Source organism: Myodes glareolus, chromosome 1 (genome assembly GCF_982192425.1).
Source record: "Myodes glareolus chromosome 1, mMyoGla1.1, whole genome shotgun sequence".
Taxonomy (NCBI): domain Eukaryota; kingdom Metazoa; phylum Chordata; class Mammalia; order Rodentia; family Cricetidae; genus Myodes; species Myodes glareolus.
The window spans coordinates 24593294-24620608 of NC_142026.1; the positions used below are offsets into that span (position 1 = coordinate 24593294).

The 27315-nt window shown below is 42.9% G+C and overlaps 1 protein-coding gene across 2 annotated transcripts in view; it reads right to left on the minus strand.

The window, feature by feature from the left end:
* The window catches only part of Col4a4 (collagen type IV alpha 4 chain), a 120131-nt gene that overhangs the window by 60945 nt on the left and 31871 nt on the right, over nt 1-27315 (minus strand). For both annotated transcript variants that reach the window (XM_087904817.1, XM_087904814.1), the window contains 15 exons: nt 17333-17467; nt 16091-16135; nt 15243-15359; nt 13468-13536; nt 12651-12686; nt 10853-10915; nt 10450-10485; nt 10219-10260; nt 8191-8271; nt 7361-7414; nt 7020-7079; nt 6159-6203; nt 4836-4889; nt 3970-4039; nt 3004-3108 (listed from right to left, as the gene is read on the minus strand). In XM_087904817.1, coding sequence (XP_087760943.1) covers nt 3004-3108; nt 3970-4039; nt 4836-4889; nt 6159-6203; nt 7020-7079; nt 7361-7414; nt 8191-8271; nt 10219-10260; nt 10450-10485; nt 10853-10915; nt 12651-12686; nt 13468-13536; nt 15243-15359; nt 16091-16135; nt 17333-17467 — 1012 coding nt within the window. The remainder of the gene's footprint in view (nt 1-3003; nt 3109-3969; nt 4040-4835; nt 4890-6158; nt 6204-7019; nt 7080-7360; nt 7415-8190; nt 8272-10218; nt 10261-10449; nt 10486-10852; nt 10916-12650; nt 12687-13467; nt 13537-15242; nt 15360-16090; nt 16136-17332; nt 17468-27315) is intronic.

The window sequence follows — 27315 nt, forward strand, 5'->3', positions numbered from 1 at the left end:
AAAAGAAAAGCAGGGTGCAGTAAAAAAGTTAGCAGACGAGGCAGGAGAGATGCCTACAAGAGAATGCTGGCTGCTCTCCTAGAGGACCACAGTTCAGTTCCCAGAACTCACATTAGGTGACACACAAGTACCTATAATTCCAGACCCAGGGGATCCAGCACCCTCTTCTGGCCTCTGAGAACACTGGCACACCATGGCGTGTAATCACACACATACACACACACACACACACACACTCCCCATAAAAATAAATAAATAAATAAAAGTCTTTTAAAACTTGACTCTCCCATACACCAAAATGCCTCTGAAAGGAGCTACATGTGGAGGCACACAGGTATTGGGGGGGGTCATGTTTTCTTATTTTCTTATTTTCTTATTTTACCCCATTCTTTGGATTAGCTGGCACAGACACATTTCACTTACTTGAAAGTATTGTATTCTCCAATCTTTTTAGCCTATTCATTCCTAAAATTAATCCAAGAAAACCTATTCTCACATCTAGTGGAGGCAATATGTGCTCTCCTAGTCATGTATGTAGTAGATGGTAGAGATCTTTAAGTTTTTCTTCTTGGCACACATGCACAGATAATGAATGCATGTGCCTAACGTGTTCATCTGTGGGAGTGCAGGGACTACTCCACTATGTGCGCCTATGTCATAGCAGGCACAGAGAGCAGCCACAGTAGAAAAAACTGATCACACATTGATGCGGTACTATGCATCAGATCGGATCCTAAGGCCTGCTCACATGCCACATCTTCTAATCCTAGCAAGACCCCATCTTACAGATGTGGAAACTGAGGTACAGAGAGGCTTAGACAATATACAGGATGACACAGTTTGCCAAGAGTGGTAATTGGAATGTTGTAGTACATAGTTCAGTTCTTCCATTATACTATGTAGCATGTGCAGTATATATCGTCTCCCACTATGCTATGTGACATAATATGTGTAGTATATATAGTCTTCCACTATACCATGTGGCATGTGTCCAGTTTCAAGTGTCTGACTCTGAAACCCATATATCCCATGCTAGATTCAGTAGATAACTGTTAAATAAAACACAGAGTGTTATACACTGATGTACTGACTGCAAATGCAAATGCTTCTATGATTTGGAAGCTGCCTATCTTCCCACCCTCCCTAAGACCTGCCAGGATTCTTCTTAGTCACTGGATAGTCGAGATACTACCTCTTGTCCAGTGCCAGGGATAATACCCAATCCTCTTCAACAGAGGCAATGGGCTAAAATGTATGACACCTCTCAGCCTGACCACCCTACAGTATCACACAGAATGAATTAAGTGTGGTGAGCCTTAAATTGATTTATTTCAAAGTAGAAGAGTAGAATAGAAAATAGGGATATTGTGTACCAAAAATTATCCTGTGAAGTCTAAACTTTAATTAGTGTATGTGTGCACACTTATGTAATGTGGTACAAAGGTTAGCCAAAATAAATACACGTATTACTGTGGGCCATATTCAGATTCAAAAGCCACTGAGTTAATTTGATTCGTGTGCACATGTCTCTCTGCGTGTGCATGTTAGGGCTGGCATATGCATGAATGTGTGTGTCTATGTGGAGGCCAGAGCTTAGCCTCAGGGGTCATTACTCAGATGCTGTCCATCTTCTTTTATGAGATAGCGTCCCTCACTGGCCTTGAACTCACCCATTTACTAGGCTATCTGGCCAGTGAGCCCCAGGAACGAGCCTTCCTCTGCCTCACTATCCCTGCGATTCCAAGAGTGCACCTCTACCCCTAGGTGATTCCTGGGCTTGAATCAGGCCCATGTTTGTGTGGGAAGCAATTACTGACCAAGCCATCTTCCCAGCACAGGATTAATAACCTTTTAAAGGAATTTAGAACCTTCCAGTGTATTTGAATATGTGTCTCCCACGGGTTTTTTTTTATTTCAATCTACTGGAGGCACGATTTTATTATAAACAAACCCCAAAGAAGAAAGCTAAGACCAGAGTTCAACGTTTCTCTGACCAACAGAGTATTCTTTCTGATTTATATAATCCTGGGTCAATTAAACCCATACTGTAACCCAAAGACTGACTACACCAGACAAAGCTTTTTGACATTGCTCTTGCCATACCCTAAATGAGGAGGAAGTTAGTTTTGGGGAGAAGTGAACAAGAACTTGGTAGTTAGTGGTTCAGCATCTCACCAAACTTTTTAAATTTTCTCAGTAAATACAAGAGACACGGGTCGGGCAAAACATTTACTCAAGATTTTCCTCCTGCCGGGTTTCTTCTGTTCACCTGGTTCACAGAATACAAACAAGCTTCAAACTGCTATTCCCGACCTTTCTGGAATACTGGCGAGCACAGCTCCTGGAGGGGCCCTTGGTCCTTATGGCAGCGAGAAACTCCCCTAGGCTTCTGGTAAATGTCATGGGGCTTATGATTGCCTTGATTTTATTTGTGGCCAGGGAGGAAGAGTCTTTCCCTCTACGTAAAAGGTTTTTAAAATCATTGTGTTGATTTGTTCATCTCACATAGAATATTGAAACCCTCGTGGATGGATGGAGTTTTAAGAGTACACGTCAGCTGGGAGAATCTGCCAGAATGGTAGCTCAGGTAAGTAAACACTAGCTCCAACAGAAGCTTCAAATCCTCTCTGCAAGTGGAAATCTGATGGAAGGCCTGTCACACAGATACTTGCCTCCGGCAGCTCTGGTTGACTGAGAAAATACATACAATATATAACATATGTATCACACATATATAATATCTATATTATAATAACATATGTTGTGTGTATGTGGGTGGAAAGGAACCTGTGTTACTTCCCTTGATTGACTTGAATTTGGAGACATTAGAAATTCGGGACCATTGTTACAACACAACGCTTAGCCTTCTGGGCCTGGAGTGTACACAGGCAAGTGTCTTTCACAAAGACTCTGAAGGCAACCTCTATGTCAGCCAGAATTAAGGATTACAGCTGGTCTGGGTATGATGTAGGAAATCCACTGTAACATAGGGTAGACTATTACCTGGACAAGTTTCTCCTGGTCTTCCCGGGGGCCCAGGAGGACCTGGTAGCCCAACATCTCCAATTTCTCCATAGCGGCCAGGGGGCCCTGGGTCCCCTGGAGGACCTGATAAAGGAACAACAGATATAATTAGACAAATGTCCACACATGTCTTGAAACTCAGGAGTCTGTGAGGCTTGGTAAAATCCAGGTTGGAGACATTTTTGTAATTTCTTGACACATTTTAAATGAGATATGTCGAGCTGGGTCCTCTCTGGCAGAGTTCTCTGACACTGACTTAGGCATCTCTTTTCACAGGCATCTTGGTATTTTGGTAGTTGCTAGCCAAATCACCTCACACATTTTTTTCAACGGTTAAAGAAAAACTTTTTTTTCTGAAAGTTTAAATAATAAAAATATCCACTACATCTTCACAATCTGAAATAAAATTTGATGTCTTATGCCAATGGGACATGAACCAGGATGTGAAGTTTTCCCGGCATGTTGAATGTCACATCATCTCAGTAACTGTTATGGCTTGAAGCTGAAATGTCCCTCGCAAGTTTGAAGACTCCAGGGTCACTCAGTGGTGCTGGTTTCGGAGGCTCTGCAGTCTTTGAGGGGTGAGGCCAGGATGATGGAAGTTAGACAAAATAGGGAAGGAACTTTAAAGTTGTGCCTGGTTCCAGTTAGTCTGCTTGCTCCCAGAACGGCTGCCCCACGCAAACCTCTGCTAAAATCTGTGCCACCACAGAGTTTATGGACCACGCCTTCCCTAGCATCGTGAAACCGTGAACCAAAACAAAGCCCGCCTCTCCTTCTCTCAGATACGTTGTCAAGGCAATGAGAAAAGTAACTAAATACTAATATTTACGCTTTAATCCTCCCTGGTGTGCAATGCACAGGAATACTAGAGCAAACTCACTTATCTGGACCCATCTAGTCCATTTCTGTATAAGTTATGGAAGAATTAAAGTGAACACAAACCTTTGAGTGGAGGAGGGGGAGTTAACAAAGCACCCGGTGGTCCTGGGTCCCCGCGATCTCCGGGATCCCCCTAAAATCATTCATTCATTTACTTTTCTTCGAAATAACATTAATACTTCCTAGCATTAAGCAAAAGGTTAGAAGGTCACAGGCACATATATCAAAGAAGTAAAAACAATCAGCTGGCTAGAGAAGAGAGTTGGTCAAGGTATTCCAGAAGAACTAACAGGAACCTGGCCTCTCACCTACACTCAGGAGAAAACAATGAACGGACAAACATATGACAAAAGAAAAAGCAGGAGCTCTACCAAAATTCCCACTGTGTGCCCATAAATTAAACATCATGTAAGACACCAAGTTTCTTAGGAAGATTTTGAACATTGGTATCTAATGGGGCATTCGAGCATAAACATTTCAGTCACCTAGCAAGACCTGAAACAGTGTTTCAGGATAAAGGCAAAATATTGTCTCCCCCTTAATCGCGACCCCCACCTCCAGAGTCCCAGGCTTCCCCTGAACAAGCCCTGGATATTGTTACAAAAGAGGTTACAAAACAAAGGGAAAAGCTCCCCAGTGCCACAAAAGCTGATGATCTCCTGAGAGTACTAAAGCTCTTGTTACTATTCACTTTCAAAAAAATTGCTTCTCAAATATAAACATAACTGTGCTTCGTGTACTCGTTAATAAGGCAATGGTATGAAAATAAACTACGTATACATAATACATAGCCTGCCTGAAAATAGCATTTATAAGATTACACCTGTTTTTTCAAAAGTTACACTGCTTGATTATGCGAAATATTCTAAAACCTTCAATTGATAGCAGAATGGCCTAAAAGTTTCTCTGCCATGGGTTCACATTTTTACCTTTGCACCAGGAAAGCCAGACAGTCCAGGATCTCCAGCCGCTCCTTGTTCTCCCTACGAATGACCAGAGACACACTCAAACAGCCGGTTGAGCAGAGCTGGGATCACCTCACTCCCGCCTAATGTAAGCAGCGGATACTCACAGAAACTCTGGGCAGTCTTCACCACTCTGGGATCGGGTCAGTTTTGTAACTCAGTTTTCAAAACCAACAACACAATCCTGTAATTCAACGGTTCTCAACCTTCCTAATGCTGCAATGCTTTAACACAGTTCCTCATGCTGTGGTGACCACCCCCAACCATACCATTATTTTCATTGCTACTTCATAATTCTCATTTAGCTACTGCTATGAATTATAATGTAAATATTTTTAGAGACAGAGGTTTGCCAAAGACATTACAACCACAGGTTGAGACCCATTGTATAATTCACAAAATGCAGGTATCTGAGCCAGGTGTGTAGCCCTTAAGAGGGAGAGGCAATTGGATAAATGGATCAGGGGTTCAAGACCAGCCTCAGTTACATAGTTAGGTAGTAAGTTCAAGGCCAGTCTGAACTACATGAAACCCTGTTGCAGAAACTCAAAAAGAGGGTTGAAAAGATGGTGTGATGACAGAGTATATATTATTCCTGTAGAGGACTGGGGTTGGGTTCCTAGCACCCATGTCTGGTGGCTCATAAATTCTGATGTCCTCCAGACTCTGTGGGCACCTTCACTCACGTGTACATATAACTGTGTATATTTTTAAATTATATAAATGGATGCTTAATTTAATAAATGGATGATATAATTTAAAATTATATAAATACATATCTAGATAAATTATATAAATGTAAAATATAACATATTCTATAAAATATAAATATACATAATTTAAATATATAGCCAAAATAAAATAAATCCTTTTAAAAAAACTAAAACAAACACAAATACGTGATTGAGGGTGAAATGTGTCAGTGAGTTGGGTTCTTTCCACAAAGCCTGAGGTTCAATCTCTAGAACCCATACAGTGGGAGAAGAGAACAGACTTCCTCAAACTGATCTCTGAGCTCCATGCATGCAGAATTATACATGCGCATGTGCACACACACACATAAAATAAATAAATTTAAAATAAATTTAAGACCTAAACAAAAGCAAAGAAAATCCATCCAATTTCTGTCAGTGCTCACATACAATAGTCCAGCTTAAACACAGTTCTTCACCTCTGCTGCTGGGCACACACAACGCTACAACTTACACACAATTCTTCCCTCTGCTGGGCACACACAACAGTACAAATTAAACACAATTCTTCATCTCTACTAGGATGCACACTTGCCTTGAATCCTGGAAAACCTGGAGATCCATGGGAACCAGGCTCGCCCTAATAATTACAGAAAATCAACAAGCAGAACTCAAACATAAGGCATGATGCTTTTATCTTTATCTTTGTCAGCCTTGCTGTATTGCTATTTAGTCTTGCTATGCAACGATATGCAGCAGAATAAAGTGAAGTAAGCATAACATGGATTCTATGTGCTTATGCCATGTGGCATTCTCCTTGACCTTTATTTAGTCTTATTCGGAAAATTCACATTATTACCCGTGTTTAATTAGGAGGATGTGTGTGCGTTTGCTCTTTCCACCGTTCCAATTTAAATCATTTAGCATAATAATCTACAGTACATTCATTTGCATGGAGATGAAGAGTTACTCTGTGCAACTTCAGCAAGAAAAATGACACAAAAGTCAAGAACGGACCAATCAGTAGCAGCGCTGGGGTGATGCGAGCCTACCGGAAACTGGTCTCCACAGTGGCTCCGTGGGGCGTACATTACTGACTAATGTGAGAGAGCACCTAGGAGCTGGCAGAGCGCTTTCCTGAGAGGCCCCCATACCTAGACACCTTAGTATACAAAATGCATTTACACTAACCAGCACAGGTGCCTATCACCCTAAAGCTGAGCCCACAGGAGCAGCCACAGACCTGTCCCCTGTCCCCAGTGGTCCAGTCTTGTGCATGCCTGTTGTATCAAAATGGCATACATGGAAGGGGGCACCCTAATTCTTGGGCAAAATGCATTACTGTGTGTGGGATAGTTTTCATGTTTGAGTTCATGGCTATACAGGCATAGCCTCATGAGTGTATGGAAGAACAATGTTTTCAATCTCACTGAGGCTTAGGACTAAGGATCCTTACCCGGGGTCCTGGGAACCCAGGGATACCTTTCTCTCCTTTGGTTCCGATACCAGGCTCTCCCTTTAAAAGATGACAGCATTAGAAGGTTTCAGTCAACAACACTTTCTTAATTTCAAAAGCAACAACAAAACGAGAAACAAAAAACAAAAACACTGGCAACAGCTTGAAGAGAGAGCACCTCCTTTACAGTGGGGGTTTATAAGATTATAGTAAGACAAGGAGAATTTCCAGTAGGAAATGCTAGCAGTTAAAATGATGAGAAAACCACACAGAAAAATCAGCTGAAAATATTATCTCACATAAATAAATGAAAGGAATTAAATGAAAGGAATTTAAATTACCTTGCGTCCTGGAGGTCCCGGAGGGCCAATCATTCCAGGAATTCCTTTTATACCCTAAAAAGTATGATGGATATATTATGATTACATAGTATTCACTGAGTTCCATACATTTCATAAATCATTTTTTTTTAACGACCTGTTTCTCATTAGGCTTTCTTTTTTTCAAGGTAAGTAATCAAATTATCAACTCAGACCTAAGTGCATTTTTATCCCTGATTTTATTTGGACGAGTGTGAGAAGCACAGAGGGCGTGGAGGAGAGCTATGGACTCAGCCTGCAGGTCCAAGGTTGGGGATATAGTTATTGGGAGGACTGGCTTGTTTGGGTAAGGTAGAAGACTTTGGGCATAACTTAAAAACAACTACAGACCATGCATCTGGCATTGGTAAAACCCGTGTTGCACAGATGGATCAATTACCCACGGACAGATGAATCAATATTTTCCCAAAGTCCACGTATCCAGCCCTATGCATGTGTTAGCTTTTCAGCTATCAAACCATAAAGCCCATCACCGAACCTGGAAAGGCAACTAGATCCCCCTATGACCTTTGCTGTCTGCACTTCGGAACAAGACTCGGGGTAGTGCGATCTGGGGTACTTAGCTCAGCCCATGTCCAGTCTGTGGTTCGGCGGCTGAGTGAACCTGAGAACACTGGAAGGCTCTGAGCCTCAGCACTCAACCCAGACTAACCGGACTGATGAGAGCACCGGCCAAGTGAGGCAGCTTTGAGATTCGTTTGATGGAGCCCGGTAGCCCAGCCCTGGGCCTGTGCCCAAAAGGATTCCCATCCAAGCTTCACAAGGTGACCTAGGAGGTAAGTGGGGCTTACCTTTTCTCCTTTATAGAGGTTCAGATCAGGTGGCTCTACAAACAGCGTGGGCCCAGGAGGACCATGCTGGCCAACTTCACCCTTTAAAAACATCGAGAAAATAGGAATTTCACTTTAACTGTCTTATATTTTGAAGCAAAGAAAACTTTCACCCAGGAATAATATAATTTTTCCAATCCTGTGAGCCTTAGATTTAAAAAAAAAAGCCATGGAAGATGTATTGTGTGGTATAAAATTTTATTTATCATTTCATATGGAAATATGGCTTATCACGAATTCTAAAACTAAAAATGAACATGGTCTATAATGTTACTATCTAGAGAAAATCTACTGAAGATGTTTGGTGTAGTGCTTTGTAGTGTTTATGTATGGCGTGCACACAATGGGTGCACATATATACACATGTTTGTTCACATGCATGTGAACAGTGTCTTGTTAAATGCAGCCCTAAAAGTATAAGCAAACTAAATACTATGTATCTTATAATAACAAAAATCTCAGCAGATAAGAGACTGAGTTAGGAGGATCACAAATTTGAGATTAACACGGACTGCATAGCATGCCCATATTTCTGATAGGCGGTATTTCTTCATGAAGGGTACCACTTCAAGTTTACTGAAAACAGTGTAAATAAAGGGATCCAGGCTCTTTGCAGACCCGAGAGGGTACCAACGAACTTGCAAGTTAGGGAGAGTGTAAGGTTTTGCTTGTTTGTTTTTTTTAATATCGTGTTAGCTAACAGTGTTGAAATACCAAAGAGCTCAGGAGTTAGAGATATTGTAAGTTTTTTTCTATCTTTCTTATATCCTGTTAGCTAACAGTGGTGATGTATTGACTGCTACATACGTTTTGTAAATAGAGGACTGGACAAGCACCTGGACGGCACATGTGTGAGCAATGCGTACTGATAATAATAACCGCTCTCATCCTCATTGTCCAAACACGACCTATACAGACTAACAAAGACCTACACATAACCAAAAACGAAAAAGACCTATACAGAGCACCTTCAAGACTACACCATGCCACTATTTTTTCATCATAAAAATTATCAAATAGTCAAACGTAGACAGAAAAGTCTGAAGAATAAAGCATAAAAGATCCACAATCACACGACTCAGCAATACTTAGTAACAAACATGAAGGGTGGGGATTCAGTTTTTATTTTTTATTTTTATTTTTAGAAAATGTTTCATGTAGCCCAATTGATCTCAAACTTGTCATGCAGTCAAAAACTGATCCTGAATTTTACCCCTCCTATCTCCACCTTCCCAATGCTGGGATTACATGTATGTACACCTTACCCAACTTTTCCCAGAGAGGGGTGTGTGTGTTTGTGTTTGTGTGTGTGTGTGTGTGTGTGTGTGTGTGTGTGTGAGAGAGAGAGAGAGAGAGAGAGAGAGAGAGAGAGAGAGAGAGAGAGAGAAGGTGCACCTTCCCATGGGCTGGAATTGAAGGCATGCATCATCATGTTCAACATTGCTACCATCGCAAACTTGACTTCCTAGTTCTATGACCTCACCTTTATGGTCACTAGAATATGATTGGCATTTCTTTCATCATAAGAACTTCACATATATCTCTGACTCTTTTTAACCACCCGTACTGTGACTTAACTAACCTGGAACTCCATCCATGTCAACAGGGAACAGGTAGGTCCTGCTATGTTAACTTTACCCTGCTAACCTCCCTGCTGTGGAGTAGATGCCTAAGAGCTGCTTCTCCTGTGTTCTCTTCGTCAAGAGCACCCATCCCCCGCCGGGCATTCGAGGTAAATCCAGAGAAGCCACCACCTTAAATCGCTTCCCTAGAGTACCCTACTCATGAAGTCACTTCCTAGCACCGGAATTATGTTTTATCAGAGCTCAGGGTGTTATGTTCACAGCTAAGGGTAAACTAAGTCAGCAAGGAGGAGCTCTGAGCTATGAAGTTAAACAATGAGGCCACACTGAGCACAGGCGGTCACAACAGCCTCTGTTACTAGAGAAAACATCTTATCATTTGCTCTTCCACACGAGGGATCCTTACCGGGTCTCCCCTTTGCCCCTTTATTCCCACAGCACGATTTCCCTGAAAGAAAAAAAAAGAGAAATCTAATTGCTTTTTAGTTTTAAAAAGACAATTAAAAGCGATTAAGTCTTCTAGCTGTGCAGATCATTAAGGCTTCTTCAAAAGGGGAGGAAGTGATTGAGACGGGCGTCAGTGACCAGTCATCGCACTGAGGCCAGGTTCTGATGATGGATTTGATCCAGAACTTACCTTCAACCCAGGGCTCCCAGGGTGACCTACAGGTCCCTAAATCAATGGGAAAAAAATTATTAGCAATCATAGTCATCAGAATGTCTTCCTTGATCACCCAAGTTTCAACTAGGAAACACATCTGATTTTAAATTTGCTCAAGCCATTCTCATTCTTATGAGGATGATAATCACGTAATCTCCTAGAATAAGGAGAAAAATAGAAAAAAGAAAGAAAAAAAGACACACACACAGTGGACTTTTAAACAAGGATGGACTCTTTTTCTGTGTAGGGAGTGACTTCTGATGGGAGACCTACGCACCAAGATAAATTCCTGCCAATAAGTGTGGGTCATTAGCCTGACTCAAGAATGCAGCTTTGTTCTCAGTGCTACAGAGGACAGCATGGACAGAGTTGTACTTACTGCAGGCCCTGGTGCACCAGCATACCCCATGGGCCCTGCTGATCCTTGGGCACCCCTTGATCCCTAGAGAGAGAGAGATCAGCACATGTACTGTATAAACCACAATTATCTCTCGCACACAGGAAGGCATGTAAGCTCAAGCAGGTATAAACCTGCAAAGCACTCAGTCCCCCCCGCATACACTCAGTGAGTGCATCTTCAGCAGAGGTGGGAGCAGCCTTCCAAGGGTGGCACACTCTCCTGTAGGCTTCCATTCAGCTCAAGAGAACAATCAGCGTCGTACAAACCAAAACTTGTAATAATTAAAGCCACAAACAAAAGAACTTCATTAGTTCTTTCTAACTCCAATTCAGCTTTATACATATCAAGATGTCTCATCCTATCAGTCTTGGGGAACATTCATATTTAAAGTCTTTTTTAGTTTATGCCCATGAATATTTACCTATGTGCCTGCAGAGGCCAGAACAGGAATCCCCTAGGGCCATGGTTCTCAACCTTGCTAATGCTGTGACCCTTTAATGCAGTTCCTCATGTTGTGATGACCCCCACCATAAAATTATTTTCATTGCTGCTTTATAACTGTAATTTTGCTACTGTTGTGGATCATGATGTAAGTCTCTGATATGCAGGAGATCTGATATGCTACCTCCAAATAGGTCAAGACCCACAGGTTGAGAATCATTGCCCTAGACCTAGGATTAGAGACAGTCATGAGATTCCAGGTGGGTGCTAGGAACTGAGATCAGGTCCTCTGCAAGAGCAGCCAGTGCTCTATAACCACTGAGCCATCTCTCTTGCCCCATATTTAAATATTAATGTATTTGTACTTTCTAAATTGATTTTTATTAAATATTAATGTATTTGTACTTTTTAAAATTGACTTTATTGAGCTCTACATTTTTCTCTGCTCCCCTCCCTTCCTCTCCCCTCCCCTTCAGCCCTCCCTGCAAGGTCCTCATGCTCCCAATTTACTCAGGAGATCTTGTCTTTTTCAACTTCCCATGTAAATTAGATCTATGTAATGTATGTGTACTTTAAAAAATACTCTTGAAATGTGGCCTAGAGGACCAAAGTGAATAGAAACACTGTCCCCAGCTCAGGATCATAAACAATTTCCTGTCTCATGCGAGTTGCCAGCATCATGACTTACACTCTGGCAGATGGCAGGGATGGCCAAGCAGCCCCAGAAGGCTGGAGAGAGCAGTGCCCTGCTCTACAGTTCACATCAGTTAGGGAACCGGCCTGGAAATGCGAGTCTGTGAATAACCGCTGGGAAGTAAAACTGCTTTCGGTTTCAATCTTGCAAACACTGACAAACTCAAAGGCTAATGTGATCATTGAGTTACAAACTACGGGGAGATGAAAGTGGGCAATATAGCAATAAACAGTCACTAATTTATCAGGCAGAAATCTTTATTCCACTTCTGTGGAATAAAATTCCAATCGCTGTATTTATGTAGAGGCTGTGTGTGTGTGTGTGTGTGTGTGTGTGTATGTGTGTGTTTCTAAAAGTTAATTTTCTAAAAGCCAATAAATGCCTAACAGTACTAAATGATCATGACCAGACAACGGGGAGTAGGGATAAAAGGCAGCTTTCTGAGGTTCAGCAGTGCTTCCCAGTGGGTAAACAGGACTTAACACCCCCGTGTCCATACTATGAAATTTTTAATTTTGATAAGAGATCACATTTTTATTCTAGGTAGGTCCCACACTTTTTGTGGTTGGTCATGTTGAACTTAACATCTATAGAGCTATCTGAAGAGAAGACAGATGCCCATGGTCTTCTCGGGAGACTTACTGGCAAGCCGGGCAGTCCTGGGTCCCCGCGGTCTCCCTGCAATGACAACATCATACTGTTTTACAAGAGGAGGGCTGTTTTCTAGGACATGGATGACCCAGAAAGACAAGTGGAGCAAGAACGATCTGCACTATTCAAGATAGGCAGCAAATTCATTTGTTAGTGTTGAGAAAACAATCACGGAAGGCCTCCATAGAGCTGCTTTCCTTCATTTATTCTCCTGTCTACCTACTGGAGGCCAGAACAAGGTTGGTAGAGTCAGTGTAGGGTAAAAGGGGCCAAGGAAAAACACCCTGACCCTAACTTAATCCCAGGACCAGGGTTTTAAATCCCACGAATCCTGAGCTTACTCCAGAGTCAGACTGCAGAATCCCACCGATCCCTGAGCACAAAATCCCACCAATCCCCGAGCTTGCCCCAGAAACAGGCTATAAAATCCAGCTAATTCAAAGATACCCTGGACTGCCCTGCCCAGCCCCCCAAGAAACTCCTTAAGGTTCTCAGTGCCCTGCGATTCTCAGGTCAGTCCTCACCAGTGACTACCTGGCCCAAATAATAGTAGCGATGAGCCTGGGGAACCCCAAATAAATATGTCCTTATAATTCTGAATGTGTAAGTGGCAAGGAAATCTACAGCCATAGAGACAAAGGTCAATGCTTTCATACAAGAGGAACTGAGCCATCTTGTTCTGTCAGGTTAATGACCAAAAAAAAAAAAATCAGTACATCCAATAAAACTTTGAAAGAAATCTCTGCCCATGCATTTCCAATTGGGAAAAAGACTTTGACAAACCCATGATGACGGTTATAACACTCACCTGAATACCTTTAATGCCACCGGAAATGAACACCGATCTTCCTTTTTCTCCATTTTCCCCAGGCTGACCCTGAAAAGGAAAGATTCGTTAGGAAAAAGTGGATTGCTGATCCACTGTTTTCTTTTCTATATAAATACTACTCACCAATTTAAAACAGCATTGTAGTCATCTACCTGGGGTGGATTTATCATCTCCCTGATCTTACTGGTTTGCATACAGGTCTCTCAGGCCTTCAGTTAGGATCTGCAAAGGCAGTCCCAAATAAGACGCCCCACTAATGGATAGTTTTAGTTGCTAATCACGAGGCAGAAAGACTGCATTCTTCTCATAATATAATGCAAGGAAGCATTCTTAAACATAAATAACTTTGGAATTTAATTTTTGATCCAGAAATAATTTTTAAGAACATTTACTTGACTCCTTTCACTATTTATATTCAAAATTGATCTTACACAACTTTGTAAGGCTGTCTTTCAAATTAACAGACTTCGTGAAGCAGCTAGTTTGCCTAGAGAGTTTTGTTTGTTTATTTGGTTGGTTAGTTGGTTGGTTGGTGGGCTGGCTGGTTTTTGAGACAAGGCGCCACAATGTAACTGTGGTTTATCAGAATCTCAGAGATTTGCCTTCCTTAACCTCCCAAGGGCTGGGATTAAAGGCCTGCGCCACGGTGGCCAGCTATTTAGAGCATTTTTAAAGGTAGATAAACAGCTCAACGAATTTCGTTCTAATTTTCCTATATAACAACTTAGAACATCTTATACGCATTGACTTGTCACACAGAGTGTCTGCCTTCTTCATAGTATCAAGCTCTCTGTAAAACAGAGACAAAGGGACTGTTGTGACATTCCAACACTGTGGTCAGTACTGTTTACTGTGGAAAAGCTACCACCGAGAGCCCCTGCTCTCTGAAACGCCTGATTCAGTAGAATGAGGTCTGGTCCCATTGGAAGAGCTGGGGATGTATACGTTCATCTCACTGCGCTGGACCGTCAAAAGGCTGAGACTAGAGCGGAGCGCTTGACTGAGAACCTTAGCACCCAAAATGATTTTTATGTGATATTCAAGAGAGGTGCCAGCCTGGAATTCCTCCCGAGTTCTGTGGTCAGACCAGCTCTTCAGTCCAGAGCACAGGCGAGATGAACAAAGGGGAAATGGATGGCTCTGGCAGTGCCGCTAAGCCTTCTGGGAGGATTTGGGAAGAGCTATCTAAATGGCAAAGCGAAAAGGCTGAAAGGCCGCCACACAGAGGAAGCCAACATTTTCTTAAGAGAAGGCATATATTTATTTATTAAATATTTTTCTCAATTTTTAATAGTTCTTCGAGGAGTTCATATAATGCATTTTATCCCAGGCCAAATTATGAGAGAGGCAGGGAGGTGCGTGGTGAGAATACAAGAGTGTCCCTTGCTGAAACTGTATTTAAAGACAAATTTACCCTGAATGGTGGGAGTGGAAGTTTTGGTAAACTGCCCCCTTCTTTTTAAACTATCCAGTCTCTGTACAGGAACTAGAAAGACCTTAATAAAACCAGTTAGATCACAACCCGTCTTAAAGCCACTAGGGTCTTCTTACCGCATGGGAAAGAAAATCTAGTTTACCTCCACAGCCTATGACGCCCAGATGTAGTCTGGTTCTGCCATCCCCCTCCGCAATCACCCAGTTTAGTTCACCATGCCACAGGCAAAACTGCATTGACTCCACTTCCCTAGTCCGCCAAGCCGTTCCCAGGATAGTCTTTTCTTAGATCCCTCGAGATTGTGCTAATGGTGTCTTACAGGGGGCCCTACTGGGCCAGGCGCTCCTCTTTCTCCTGGAAATCCCGGATCACCTCTTGAGCCACTGAAGCCATCCACGCCAGGTTTGCCTCTGGGTCCCGGAGGTCCTGGGTGACCCTGCAGAGGACAAAACTGTGAGCAAAATATTTCTGCAAGGAAACCTAACACAAAGGCTATGAAACACGGACCCCAAACTACAGAACTTAGGGCACACTTGTTAACTCATTCCACTTTGTGAGGCTCCCTAAAAGAGCTAGATCGTGAAATCACAATTTAGAAATGTACTATGGCCATGGCAAGTTGATTTAGCTTGAGTTTCTCTCCAGCTTAGGAGAAAACCTTCCCTGAAATCCCGAGACTGCATTGTGAAGTTCCCCAAGCCCCACTTTCTTCTTCTCCCAGGCTTCTGTATTGCATGACTCTCAGCACCACTTGTACCAGAAGATGAGGTTTCTGTGATGGACACACATTTCATTCCAGAGCACTGAGCATGACGGTAGATATCTAGCATCTATTCTGGACTTGTTTTTTTAACGTCTTTGAAGACTTTGTTCTTTGTGTAAAATGTTTTAGTTTGAGAATCACTGCACAATTGAAGAGTAAGCAGCCTTTAAAGAACTAAGCGCACATGTATTTTGAAAATGTATTTTTCAGGGATTCTGTCGTTTCCCTCTTCCCCTTTTTTCCCCTCTTAAGATTCTTATTATGTAGACCAGAATTGTCTCAAGCTCGTCATCCTCCTGCCTCAGTCTCCCAAGCACTGACACCTCACTCTGCTTCACTTTAAAGCTCCTAGCGTCTGCTTTTATTCCTTTCTTAAAACAATGAGAAAATGTGGGGACACTCACTGGTACGCCATCCAAACCTGGAAATCCAGGGACACCAGTTGGACCCTATTTCAAAATATGAAACAGAGATGTAAAAATTAGTAGATTGTTAGATCGGCAAATACGGTTATTTGAAACTGAACAGTTGATGGCCCCAAATCAAAACCCCTTAGCAGTCATTGTCACTTGTTTTTAGGCTGATTGGTCCAGGCCTCAACGTTTAAGAAGCATCCCTTCACACTTGGTTATGTGGACCTGAGAAGGCAACTCGGCAGAACCAACCCAAACTGAATATTCAGCATGCTGTGAAGCTCCAGCCCTCAGAATCCTATCCAGGACAACAGACTCTTAAAGTGAACAACAGCATTGATGGGGTTGTGTCCCTACCCTGGCACTACACTGAGTTACAAAAGCATTTCACATTTTCATCAACACGAAATATGTTATGGTTTTACAGATGGGATGGTATATCCTTTGGTATTTTTCAAGAAATAAATGTGGACTAAGGAAATTAACATAGGAGGATAGCTAAGACATGCTGTTGACTGAGAAATTAAAGGTTCCGCTTGGCACACATAATACTTTGTTTGGGAAGTTCGGAAAGCAGATGAACAATGCCAGTCCTCTGTGCTCACATTTACAGATGGGAGAAATGTTCTAGAAGGGCTTGCTCCTTGGGAGAGAGACTGAGAAAAAGACTGGTTACCACGGAGTCCTGTGGTAGTCTTAGTTTTTGACCAGGTGCAGCCATGCAGTAATCCTGAGCCTAAGCGTTATAAAGGATGGAACCATCTGTCCTTTAATGAGATCATATACTTTTCCTTCCCAAATCCCCATCCATGGTGCAGCAGGCTATAGGCACGTAGCTTCTCAAAGCTGCCCGCTGTCTTAAATTATTCAGAAGATCATGAATTCGGCTGTCTGGATTTCTCTTCTCTATGCAGGTTTATCCTCACAATCCGGGCTTTCCCAGTGTTTTAGGCTTTCTTACCCTTTTTTTCGGAAGTTCTCCTGCCTGTCGTGTGCCTGTCGTCTGTCATGTAGCTCACCTCCATGTTCCAGGCCTCTATGCCTCCATGCTAGCTTAGACTGCATGGGTATTTTTCCTTTCTCCTGTCTATTCTCCTCCTTTAAAAAGCTGCAGAGATTTGAAGTTCGCCTATCCTGAGAAGTTTTCTTTTAAATACTAATAAGATTGTCCTCAGAGTTTTCAGGAAACAGCTCCTGAGCGTTGGGGACGGAAGAGACGCTTAACTGACTCACCTTGTCTCCTTTCTCTCCTGCTGCTCCAGGCAGGCCACTGACACCTCTCAGTCCTTTCTCTCCTGGAATCCCAATGGGTCCTGGGGGTCCCAGGGGCCCTATTGGTCCCTGTGGCCCCAGTGGTCCTGGTTGACCCTGAAATTGAAAGGAGAGCAAAAGGAGCCATTGTGTTTGCTCATGTAGGTGCCTCCCTGTGAGTACCGAAAAATCAGAACACTAGAGTTGAGCAAATTTTAATAGAAACACAAATGATTGTGTAATTTAAGTAGAAGCTATAGCATTGCCTTTCCAAGTGGATTTTAAGCTCTGTGATAAATGCGCGTTATTGTGTGCATATATACATGTGTGCATGTATGTATGCATGTGCATGCATATGTGCATCTGTATATCGTGTGTATGTATACAATGGGACATATGCATGTTCGCAGATGTAAGCGGATTAAATCTCTGCTATTATTTTCCCCTGTCAATTGTACTTGTCGGTCTTGGGATGTCTCATGAACCATAGAAGTAAAACCATCACATTCTTACTGCTGCCACGTAAAGAACACAGCCATTAGTGAAGGAGAAAATGCCTGATTGTTTATGTAATTCAAAGGGATAATGATCTTCTTTCCTGTAGCTGCTTCCCCCTCCCACAAAACAGGGTTTCTCTGTGTAGCCCTGGCCGTTCTGGAACTTTCTCTGTAGACCAGGCTGGCCTCGAATTCAGAGGTCCACCAACCGCTGCCTCCTGAGTGCTTGGATTAAAGGTGTTGTGCACCACCACTGCCCAGCTCCGTAGCTGCTTTTAGCTCATTTCTCAGTCACTGTCTGGACAAATGCTTTCTATGCAATCCCTGCAGTCCGGCTCCCTGCGGAGCATGTGCGTCCCAACTGCCTGAAATTTCAGCTCCAGGGGGTCCAGGATCCTCTTTGACCTTTATAGCCATTTGCACTCACATGCACATACACACAGGTACACATATAAGTACGTTTTAAACACATATTTCATAAGAGAAATAATGAGGACGGAATTGCTTTGTGGGTTACTTCTGTCCATTCCCACACCCTTAAGGGACAGATGAACTGTTGGTGACGATGACCACAAGGCTGACAGTCCTAGCCTGATCGCACATTCACTTTGACTGCCCTCCACGGAAGGCCATGTACAGTTGGTGATTCTGAAAACATAATTCTATCAACACATAATTTTGAGGGGGCTAGAGAGATGGCACAAAGGTTAAGGGCACTGGCTGATCTTCCAGTGGTCCTGAATTCAATTGCGTGCAACCACATGGTGGCTCACAACCATCTATTATGGGACCTGGTGCCCTCTTCTGGTGTGCAGGCATATATGTAGGCAGAACACTGTATACATAATAAATAAGAACAAGTTTTAAAAAACATAATTTGCTGTCTCGGGCCACAATTCTGGAAGTAGACGGAGAGAAGTTTGCAAAGCTGAGTAACAAGGCTGTCACCAATGCACAGGGGTCTGCCACACACTGTGGTGGCAAAGGTGCTCAGCTTGCTTTCCTGCTATATCTTAGCATGTGTTACATCTCCTTAGAGTTTGAAAACACCCTTTAGATTCATTTAAAGTTGGGCTGTGAGCTTTTGTGATTCTTCAAATTTTCTAAAATCCGTTAAGAACAAGATAGTTTATAACCCTTTGTCCCAATAACACTCATAACTACATCTTTTTAAAATGAGTGCTTTTAAATTGTTTTATTGCATTGTGTGTGTGTGTGCACACATGCATGGTATGTATGCATGCACACACATGCATGTCACAGGGATGTGTGTAGAGGTTAGAGTCTTTTCTCCCATTCTACCATGAGTCCCTGGACTAGAACTCAGGTTGTCAGGCTTGCAGGTAAATGACTTAATGCTGAATCATCTCCCTGCCCAGTAACTGCATTTGACGAATGAAGACACCTTGCTCTTTGGACAGAAGCATTTGATGGATTTTGGGAGCTGTCTTCTCAGATCAGATCTCCCAGATTTTCAGACCAAATGTGGGATGACCTCAGAGATGTACAGGGTCCTTGGAAAAAAATATTTCTTGCAGAGAAAAAGTATTTCTCTGTTTAAAACTTTGAGATACCTCAAATCAAGGTGTCAGTTCCATTTGTTTTGGGGACCTAATCTTATGTGATTATGTGAAAGAAGTACTGTGTGCTGTCTGGAAGGGTTCAGATAGCCAGATGTTCCCCTATGTCACAGAAATTCCTGTCGACCTGGTGCTAGAGATAGCAAACACACACACACACACACACACACACACACACACACACACACACACACACCACATCACCCCACACCCAGCCACAGCTAACCATAACCCTTTCTGGGCTATACTTGGCCTTGCTCCAGAGTTAGCAAACAACCCTAATCCATCCTTTGTGTTACAGATACCTTTTGTTGTCTTTGTCTGAGAGTTTCCCATGGATACAAAGCCTATGCAAAATTGGTTAAAAGCAACCCAGAAAACCATGGTACCTCATGAAGCAGGTATTTGCATTTGGCATTGCATTTTTGCATTGAAGCTTCTTCGTCCAGGTTGTTTTGAGATATGGAAATCTACTGGCTAAAGTATAAACAAACATAGGGAAAATAAAAATACTGAAGGTTAAGGGCAAGTGTTTCAGTTCACCTAGGTTGAGGACCCTGTGGCTGTTAAGGCTAAGTTCATTCTCTACGTGTCTCTGAGTCTTCATTTCACGGACCTGCAGAAACCCATGCACCTGCGTCTCGCTGCTGGCGACACCCCTAAAACCAGGGCAATATTAAGGCTTTCTCACCAGAACAGCATATACGCATGAATGTCAGAATACCTTAGCTTGATCCCCTCTGATGTAGGAAGGTCTTCTTTCTACGTGTTGCTTTCATTGGTTAATTAATAAAGAAACTACTTGGCCTGATAGGTAAGAACACAGGTAGGTGACGTAGACAGAACAGAATGCTGGGAAGAAGAGAAGTGAGGCAGACACCATGCTTCTCCTGCCGAAGATGGACATGAGTTAGAATCCTCCCGGTAAGCCACGACCTCGTGGTGGCTTACAGATTATTAGATACGGGTTAATCAAGACGTTAGAGTTAGCCAATAAGAGGTTGGAGATAATGGGCCAGGCAGTGTTTAAAAGAATACAGTTTCTGTGTAATTATTTCAGGTGTAAACTAGCCGGGTAGCCGGGATCCTGGCCAGAACGCAGCCTACTGCTCCTTTTTGCAATACCCCTCTACTCAGGAGAACACCCCAGTGAACATAAGTGACAGCTGAGATCTAACCATTACCAAACGTGGATCCTGTTTAGATAGTGGTGCCAGCCTGAGCCAATTCCAGTCATACAGGCGAGATAATGCAAAGGTTTAAAGTGGGTCCTAGTGAAGGAACCACGAGCAATAATGCAAACAACAATATCATTTGCTGTAGCAGGAAAAACAGAGTCTTGTGAAAGCCCACTGGCCTGAGATGGAGCGAACACAGTGTTTGACTTCTCACAGCAAAGCACCACGTAGTGTCACCCAGCTGAGTTACGGAATACCACAGTACTGAGTACCACGAAAACATGAAAGACCAGCAGCTGGGAAGGTAGAAGAGCAAAGAGTGAAGGCAAGAGCACAGCCCAGGAAGAATGGAAACCAAGTCAGTCATCTCCGTGGACAGCTAGAGGAGCCCCTGATGGGAGGTCAATTCCTGGTCATCCTGCCTGGGACTGAGAACCAGGGCAGTCCTCTCTGAGGCTGGGGTGTTGACAGAGAGACACAGGTGTGGGCAGCTAAACTCGGCTGAGCAAACATGAGTGTGAAGTGAGAGTCTGGGGAGAATGTGCCCATTGACAGGATTTGCAAACAGTCATCAAGAGAGCAACAAAGAGCCACCGCTGGCTGCAGAAAACATGAGGAAGACAGTGATTGAGGACCCAGGCTCAAGGTTCAATCCCTGTGCTCAAAGCTCAAGGTCACACTCGCTGGCTGCGTGTCCTTGAGTACATGGTTCCTTCTGAAAATATCTCATTAGCATACATTAATTGTACATAATAATGGGCTTCGTTGTGACATTTCTGGACTACGCCTTGAACCTCTCTCATGCTCAGCATCTTCATCTGGCAATCACTTAGGGCCATAAAGAAAAAGAATAAAACCCATAAAGTTGTTTTAGAGAGTACCTGTTGTGATCCATGTTAGCCACCGTTATTACGTGCTATTATAACAAATGTGTAAATGACAGAAAGAAGCCACAGAACACTACATCACATGCTCCGATCCTCAAGAACCAGGACACAGCCTTTTGTTGAGTGGATGTTTACCAATGGGATTCTAGAATGGGATGTAAGCAATGAGGGGAGGGGAGATCCAAGCCAGGAAAATGTCACATTCCCCTCCCCGGGCATCTTACAACCTGCAACAGTGAGCCTTGGAATATAGAGAAACTGCCGTTTCTGCATCACCATTAAGTCACTGAGTCCTTTAACACCTGCCCAGTCTGTGCACATCAAAAATCATACTAAATAAATGTTTCCCTTTTTCTTCATGCTTGTCCATCCTCAACAAAATGGTTAATCGAGAATGCTAAAAGATTGGAATTTTATGAATTCTGATATATGCATATGCATTACCAAATAGGAATGACAAAGCGGAGTTGTGAGACCTTGACACCATGGGGAAAGTAAATCAATTTGCAATGGATAGCACAAACATTTTAGATCACAACCTGAAAGGAATAATGATGGCTTCAGAGGACTTTTTTACCCTATGTTGATTAATCTTGCATCTAATATTAACCTTTTAAAAGAGAGTAGATGACATACATTTAAAAGTTCCCTTGATTTTTAAACATGAATCTCAGAAAACAACTCCTATTTTGTTGTTATTGTTGTTGTTTTGTTTTTTAAGACAGGGTTTCTCTGTGAAACAGTCCTGGCTGTCCTCGAACCCATCCTGTAGACCAGGCTGGCCACGAGCTCACAGAGATCTGCCTGCCTCTGCCTCCCAAGTGCTGGGATTAAACAGGTTCACCACCAACAACTTCTATTTATTGTTTGGAATTATATTTTTACCGTGCAAGCATTTTGTACATCAACTCCCCAAATTCTCTTCTGTGAATACCATACTTCACAAGAACGTGTGTTTAGAGACATAGCAAGATGAACTCTCAACTATAAAAGGGGAACTAAGAAAGAGGCAACGAATGAACTTGCCATAAATCTCTTTGGTGCATTTCATTTCAGACACGCAATCTTGAATCCAGTAAGCTAATGGAACTTTGCACAGGAAAAAAAAAAGAAATGGAAGCATTTAACACAGCAGCAAGACTGATAGAATTCCATTTAGTATGCTATGCAAGCGGGTCCAGATCAGAGAAGGAACCATAAAACATTCTTTAAAAGCAAACAGTGGAGCAGAAAACAGCTGTTTGTTCTGCTGAAGGGAAACAAGCCTTCCTCCAGGGCCCCCAACCCAAACCCCTGCCCTTGATCTGCACCCCAACTTCAGGGCATTTCTGGGAAGCTCTTATGCTTCAACGCTCTGGGCACGTGTCCTGACTCAGGAGGACCCTCCCTCCCTTCCTGTCCTAGGCTGATTGTCTCTCTAAGTTCCTGTGGAAAGAACCCATTTCCCTGATTTATTGCCCTTACCCTTGAGACTAAGATGCCTCTCCAGGATCTCAGGAAGGACATGCTTCTACTGTCTGCACCATCTTCTTTGTACCTTCACCCTCCCCAACCCTACACTCACTGAAACATGGGCTCCTGGAAGACAGAACATGGATGCCCAAGGTCATGCTGGTGAGAAAGGAGTATTGGTCAACCTTCACTACCATAATTAAACAAACCAGAGGTAGGCTGATTGATTATAAAGAAGAGATCTTGGCTGAGGATGTAGCTCAGTGGTGGAGCACACACCTAGCATACATGAGGACCTGGACCCAATACCCAGTATCACAAATATTAATAATAGTAATAATAATAATAATAATAATAATAATAATAATAATAATAATAATAATAAATTACAGAAAATGCATGTATTTGGGCTCATAGTTCTGGAAGTACATGCAGGGTATAAACAACATGGTACAGGCTCTGGCCAAGCCCAGGAAGCTATACCACATAATGATGGGAGAAAGAGTGTGTGTGCTGGGGTGGGGGGTGTGCTTTTGAAGGCCCCCCCATACTTGAAAGACCCCCATGTCCACATACTATGTTAAACTCTGGTGAAAAACTTAACTGAGCCATAGAAAAAAGCCCCCAGGCTCAGTTAATGACTCTGCGAAATTTAGCTGGGCCATAGAAGGAAAGTCGCCCCCCCCCCCAGCCGATGCTAAAACAGGATGTCTATGGGTTGCAGACTCGCTGACTAGACTGAGGAGAGGGAGTACCCCACCCCCACGGCATTCTATTGAAACTGTCAACTTGCTGCAGGGTTCTCTATCTTCTCTATCTAGCTTTGTGTTTTTTTCGGGGAAATTCGGGAATAGACATGGGGCCATTCCCGGGGTGAGCTAAGCCCGCCAATTTGAGAACCAATGAAATGCTTGTTGCTATGCAGCCTCTTATGTAACTCTTAAATCCCTATAAATACATAATGTGCCTTCAGCCTGGCATGCTCAGTAACTGGGTTGCTGTAGCATCCATAGGCACCTGTGTATATTCATTAAACTGTCTCTTGTTCTTGCATCCAGTGGACTGGTTCTTGGGCAGAGGGCTCCAAGTGAGACCCCCTTGACTTTTGGGGTCTTTCGCTTTCTCCCCTGTCCTTATAAAGCTACCTGATTAAATGGGGCTACACTGCAATATTCTATTTTATTCACTTCCCCAGAGGCCTCACCTCAAAGCATTATGGTAATCACCAGGAAAGCACAACAGATTCAAGCTTGCTAGTGCAAGTGCAGGCGAGCCAGCCCCAAAATTGTGAGCATGGAAGAGCTGTCCTCATTACCCATCTGTCTTGGGGCAGCAAGGGCAGGGGAGAGTTGACTGCCCCTGCACCCATCAATATCTGGGGCAGGTGGGAGAACTGGCCCTGTGATCGTAAGGGCAGGATCGTCAACCCAGATAGCGCAGGTCTGGGTGAACAGGCCCCGAAGTTGTGAGCATGAGAGAGATGTCCTATTTAATATTTGGCAGACCAACCTAACAGCTGCCCAGACCCAGACCCAAGGATATGACTTGACTCACCCAGCTATGATCTGCCAGAGCACATGAAGGAACCTGACCGGCAGACTCAAAGCTGCAGGATCTCCATAACACAGGGCAACAAGAGAATATCCAGGAGGAGCCCAAGCTAGTGCCCAGCATTGATAGGGTAGCAGAAACCAAAGACCTCAAACCAGACCAATGACTCTTTGCAGTGAATTCTTGCAAGTAAGGATATATGGGTTTACAGTGAGTCACTGTGTCACACGGCAGTTTCCATAATTATATTTTTACATTTTTCCCGTTTTATTTTATTTTATTATTTTCCTTTTTTCCCCCGCTCTTAAAGTTTGTTTTCTTTGGGGTATGTGTGCAGGGGTGGAGGGCAGATGCGAAGGGACAGGAAAATGAATGGGATCAAGAGAGATTCATGACATAAAAGACAGAATAGATAGATAGATAGATAGATAGATAGATAGATAGATAGATAGACAGACAGGCAGATAGACAGACAGATGATAGATAGATAAATAGATAGATGATAGATAGATAGATAGATAGATAGATAGATAGATAGATAGATAGATGATAGATAATGTTGAGGCCTTCCACCAGACTGCCCCCTGCTGAGCAGCGAGCAGACTTGCAGGCCTGCCAGAGTCTTAACAAAATGCTACTCAGATATCATTATGCCTTGATTTCAACCTCCCTAAACAGCAACTTTGCAAGTGGAAAACTCACATAAAATTTGGAATGCCTCCCTTTGAAGACATGAACTTTATGGCTTCATTTTAGTGCTTTTTAATATTATTAGTTATTTTGTTACATGATAAAATTTTAAAAGAAACACATTAAACCTTGGGTGGCTGTATTAAATTTGACTCAAAGTCCCCCAAACGTTAGTCTTTGAAATAGTGGTCTGACAGTTCTTTCCATTAGAATAAATAATTTATCTACAGGCAACCAGAAAGAATTCCTATTTTCATCAAATCAGCTCACATAAAAATGGGGTCAGGAAAAAAAAAAACTCCTTATAAGTAACTATTTAGGCTTGCTTATCACTAAGGCAATCTTAGAATCAATTAAGAGTGAATGAAGAAAAATAACAGCTCAGGAAAGTTACTTTTGTAACCAGAGAATCAATCACCACAAGAATTTTTTATCATTAAAAAAATAGTTTTAAAAAGCCCCAACTGATCCCAACCCCTAGTCCCCACCCACCATTCGTGACTTGATTAAAACAGGTTCCACATGGAATCCTGCGACTGACGTTCAAATAGAAGAAGAGGGATTTACATTATTCCTGCTATGTGCACAAAATTTGCCTCTGTGGTTTGTGAGTTTCACTATGAGAGACAATGAAGTCACTGAGAGCAAAATCAGGCGACAACCAGTTTGACCCTTGAGCAACACGGGTGTGTCTTGTGAAACCACCAGGTCACCTCCTTCCCTCTGTTCCAGGGCCAAGCTGGCACAGGTCATCAGACGGGTCATCGGCTACCTGGCTCCTGGCTCATCCGGACAGAAGAGAAAGATCAGAGCACATAGAGAATTGCTTGGAGGCAAGGACAGTCCTTAGGACTCTGTCCCTGGCTAGCTGACTAAGTCAGGAATAGTCCTCAGCAGCAGTAAGAAAAATCACATTTGTTTTTACAAGGTAGAAGAAATCAAAAAATAAAAAGAATTATACATTTCTAAAAAAATAAAACCTTCAAGTCAGTCTCTTTTTTTTTTTTTTTTGCTGCCACTAGACTGATTTCTCTGAGACCAGAACCCCTGTGATAAAAGTCTTTTGCGATTTTTAGCAGTTTGGTTGCAAACTGACAACTACACACACATATTCAGGGCTGGGGAGACGGCTCAGCGGGTAAGGTGCTTGTGGTGCAAACATGGGGACCTGAGTTGAAGCTCCAGAACCCATATTTAAAAGCTAGGTGGGAAGGTACAGGTTTGTGGTGCCAGTTTTGGGGAAGTGGGTACAGTCAGATCCTTGGGGGTCTATGATGACTAGCCAGCCTTGCTCATTTGATGAAATCCAGATCAGTTAAGCGAACTATTACAAGAGGTAAAAGGGCATAAGAGATTGTCTTCTGCCTTGTCCAGTCTCTCTCTCTCTCTGTCTCTGTCTCTCTCTCTCTCTCTCTCTCTCTCTCTGTCTCTCTCTGTCTGTCTGTCTGTCTCTCTCTCTCTCTCTCTCTTACACACACACACACACACACACACACACACACACACACTGACTATCAGAAGTATTACAGGAAGGATAAAGGTTTGGTTATGTACTGACCACTCTCCGTTACTATCTCATAGAATATAATCAGGAACAACTCTAAGTCATGCAACATTATCCCCATACAGATAGATGAGAAAATTGTCTCAGGACCGTGACTTACTCAAGCCCACAACCTTGCTTCAGGACCACGACTTAATCAAGTCTGCATCCTTGCTACTTGAATCTTTACCTGGATGGTCAACCTCCCTCAGGACCCCCTCTGCCTCCCACTACTTTACTGGCATACTGTGGGGTCCCTCTAATCCCTGTGGTGTCTGCAGTGATGTTTTCCTCTTCCTCCTCTTCACCATCATCAGTGAGGCTGGCTCTCACTCATTCTGTAGGCTGGAGAGATGCTCAATAGTTAAGAGCACTCACTGCTCTTCCAAAGGTCCAGAGTTTAGGTTCCTAGCACCCACATGGTGGCTCACAACCATCTGTAATGAGATCTGGTGCCCTCTTGAGGAAGAGACTTGGTCAGTCATCCTCATCAACTTAGATCATGAAACCCAATATGGACAAGTTCAACAGAACTGCCACATACGTGCTGCCTGTGCATGCTTCAGCATTGCCAAGGCACAAATTTC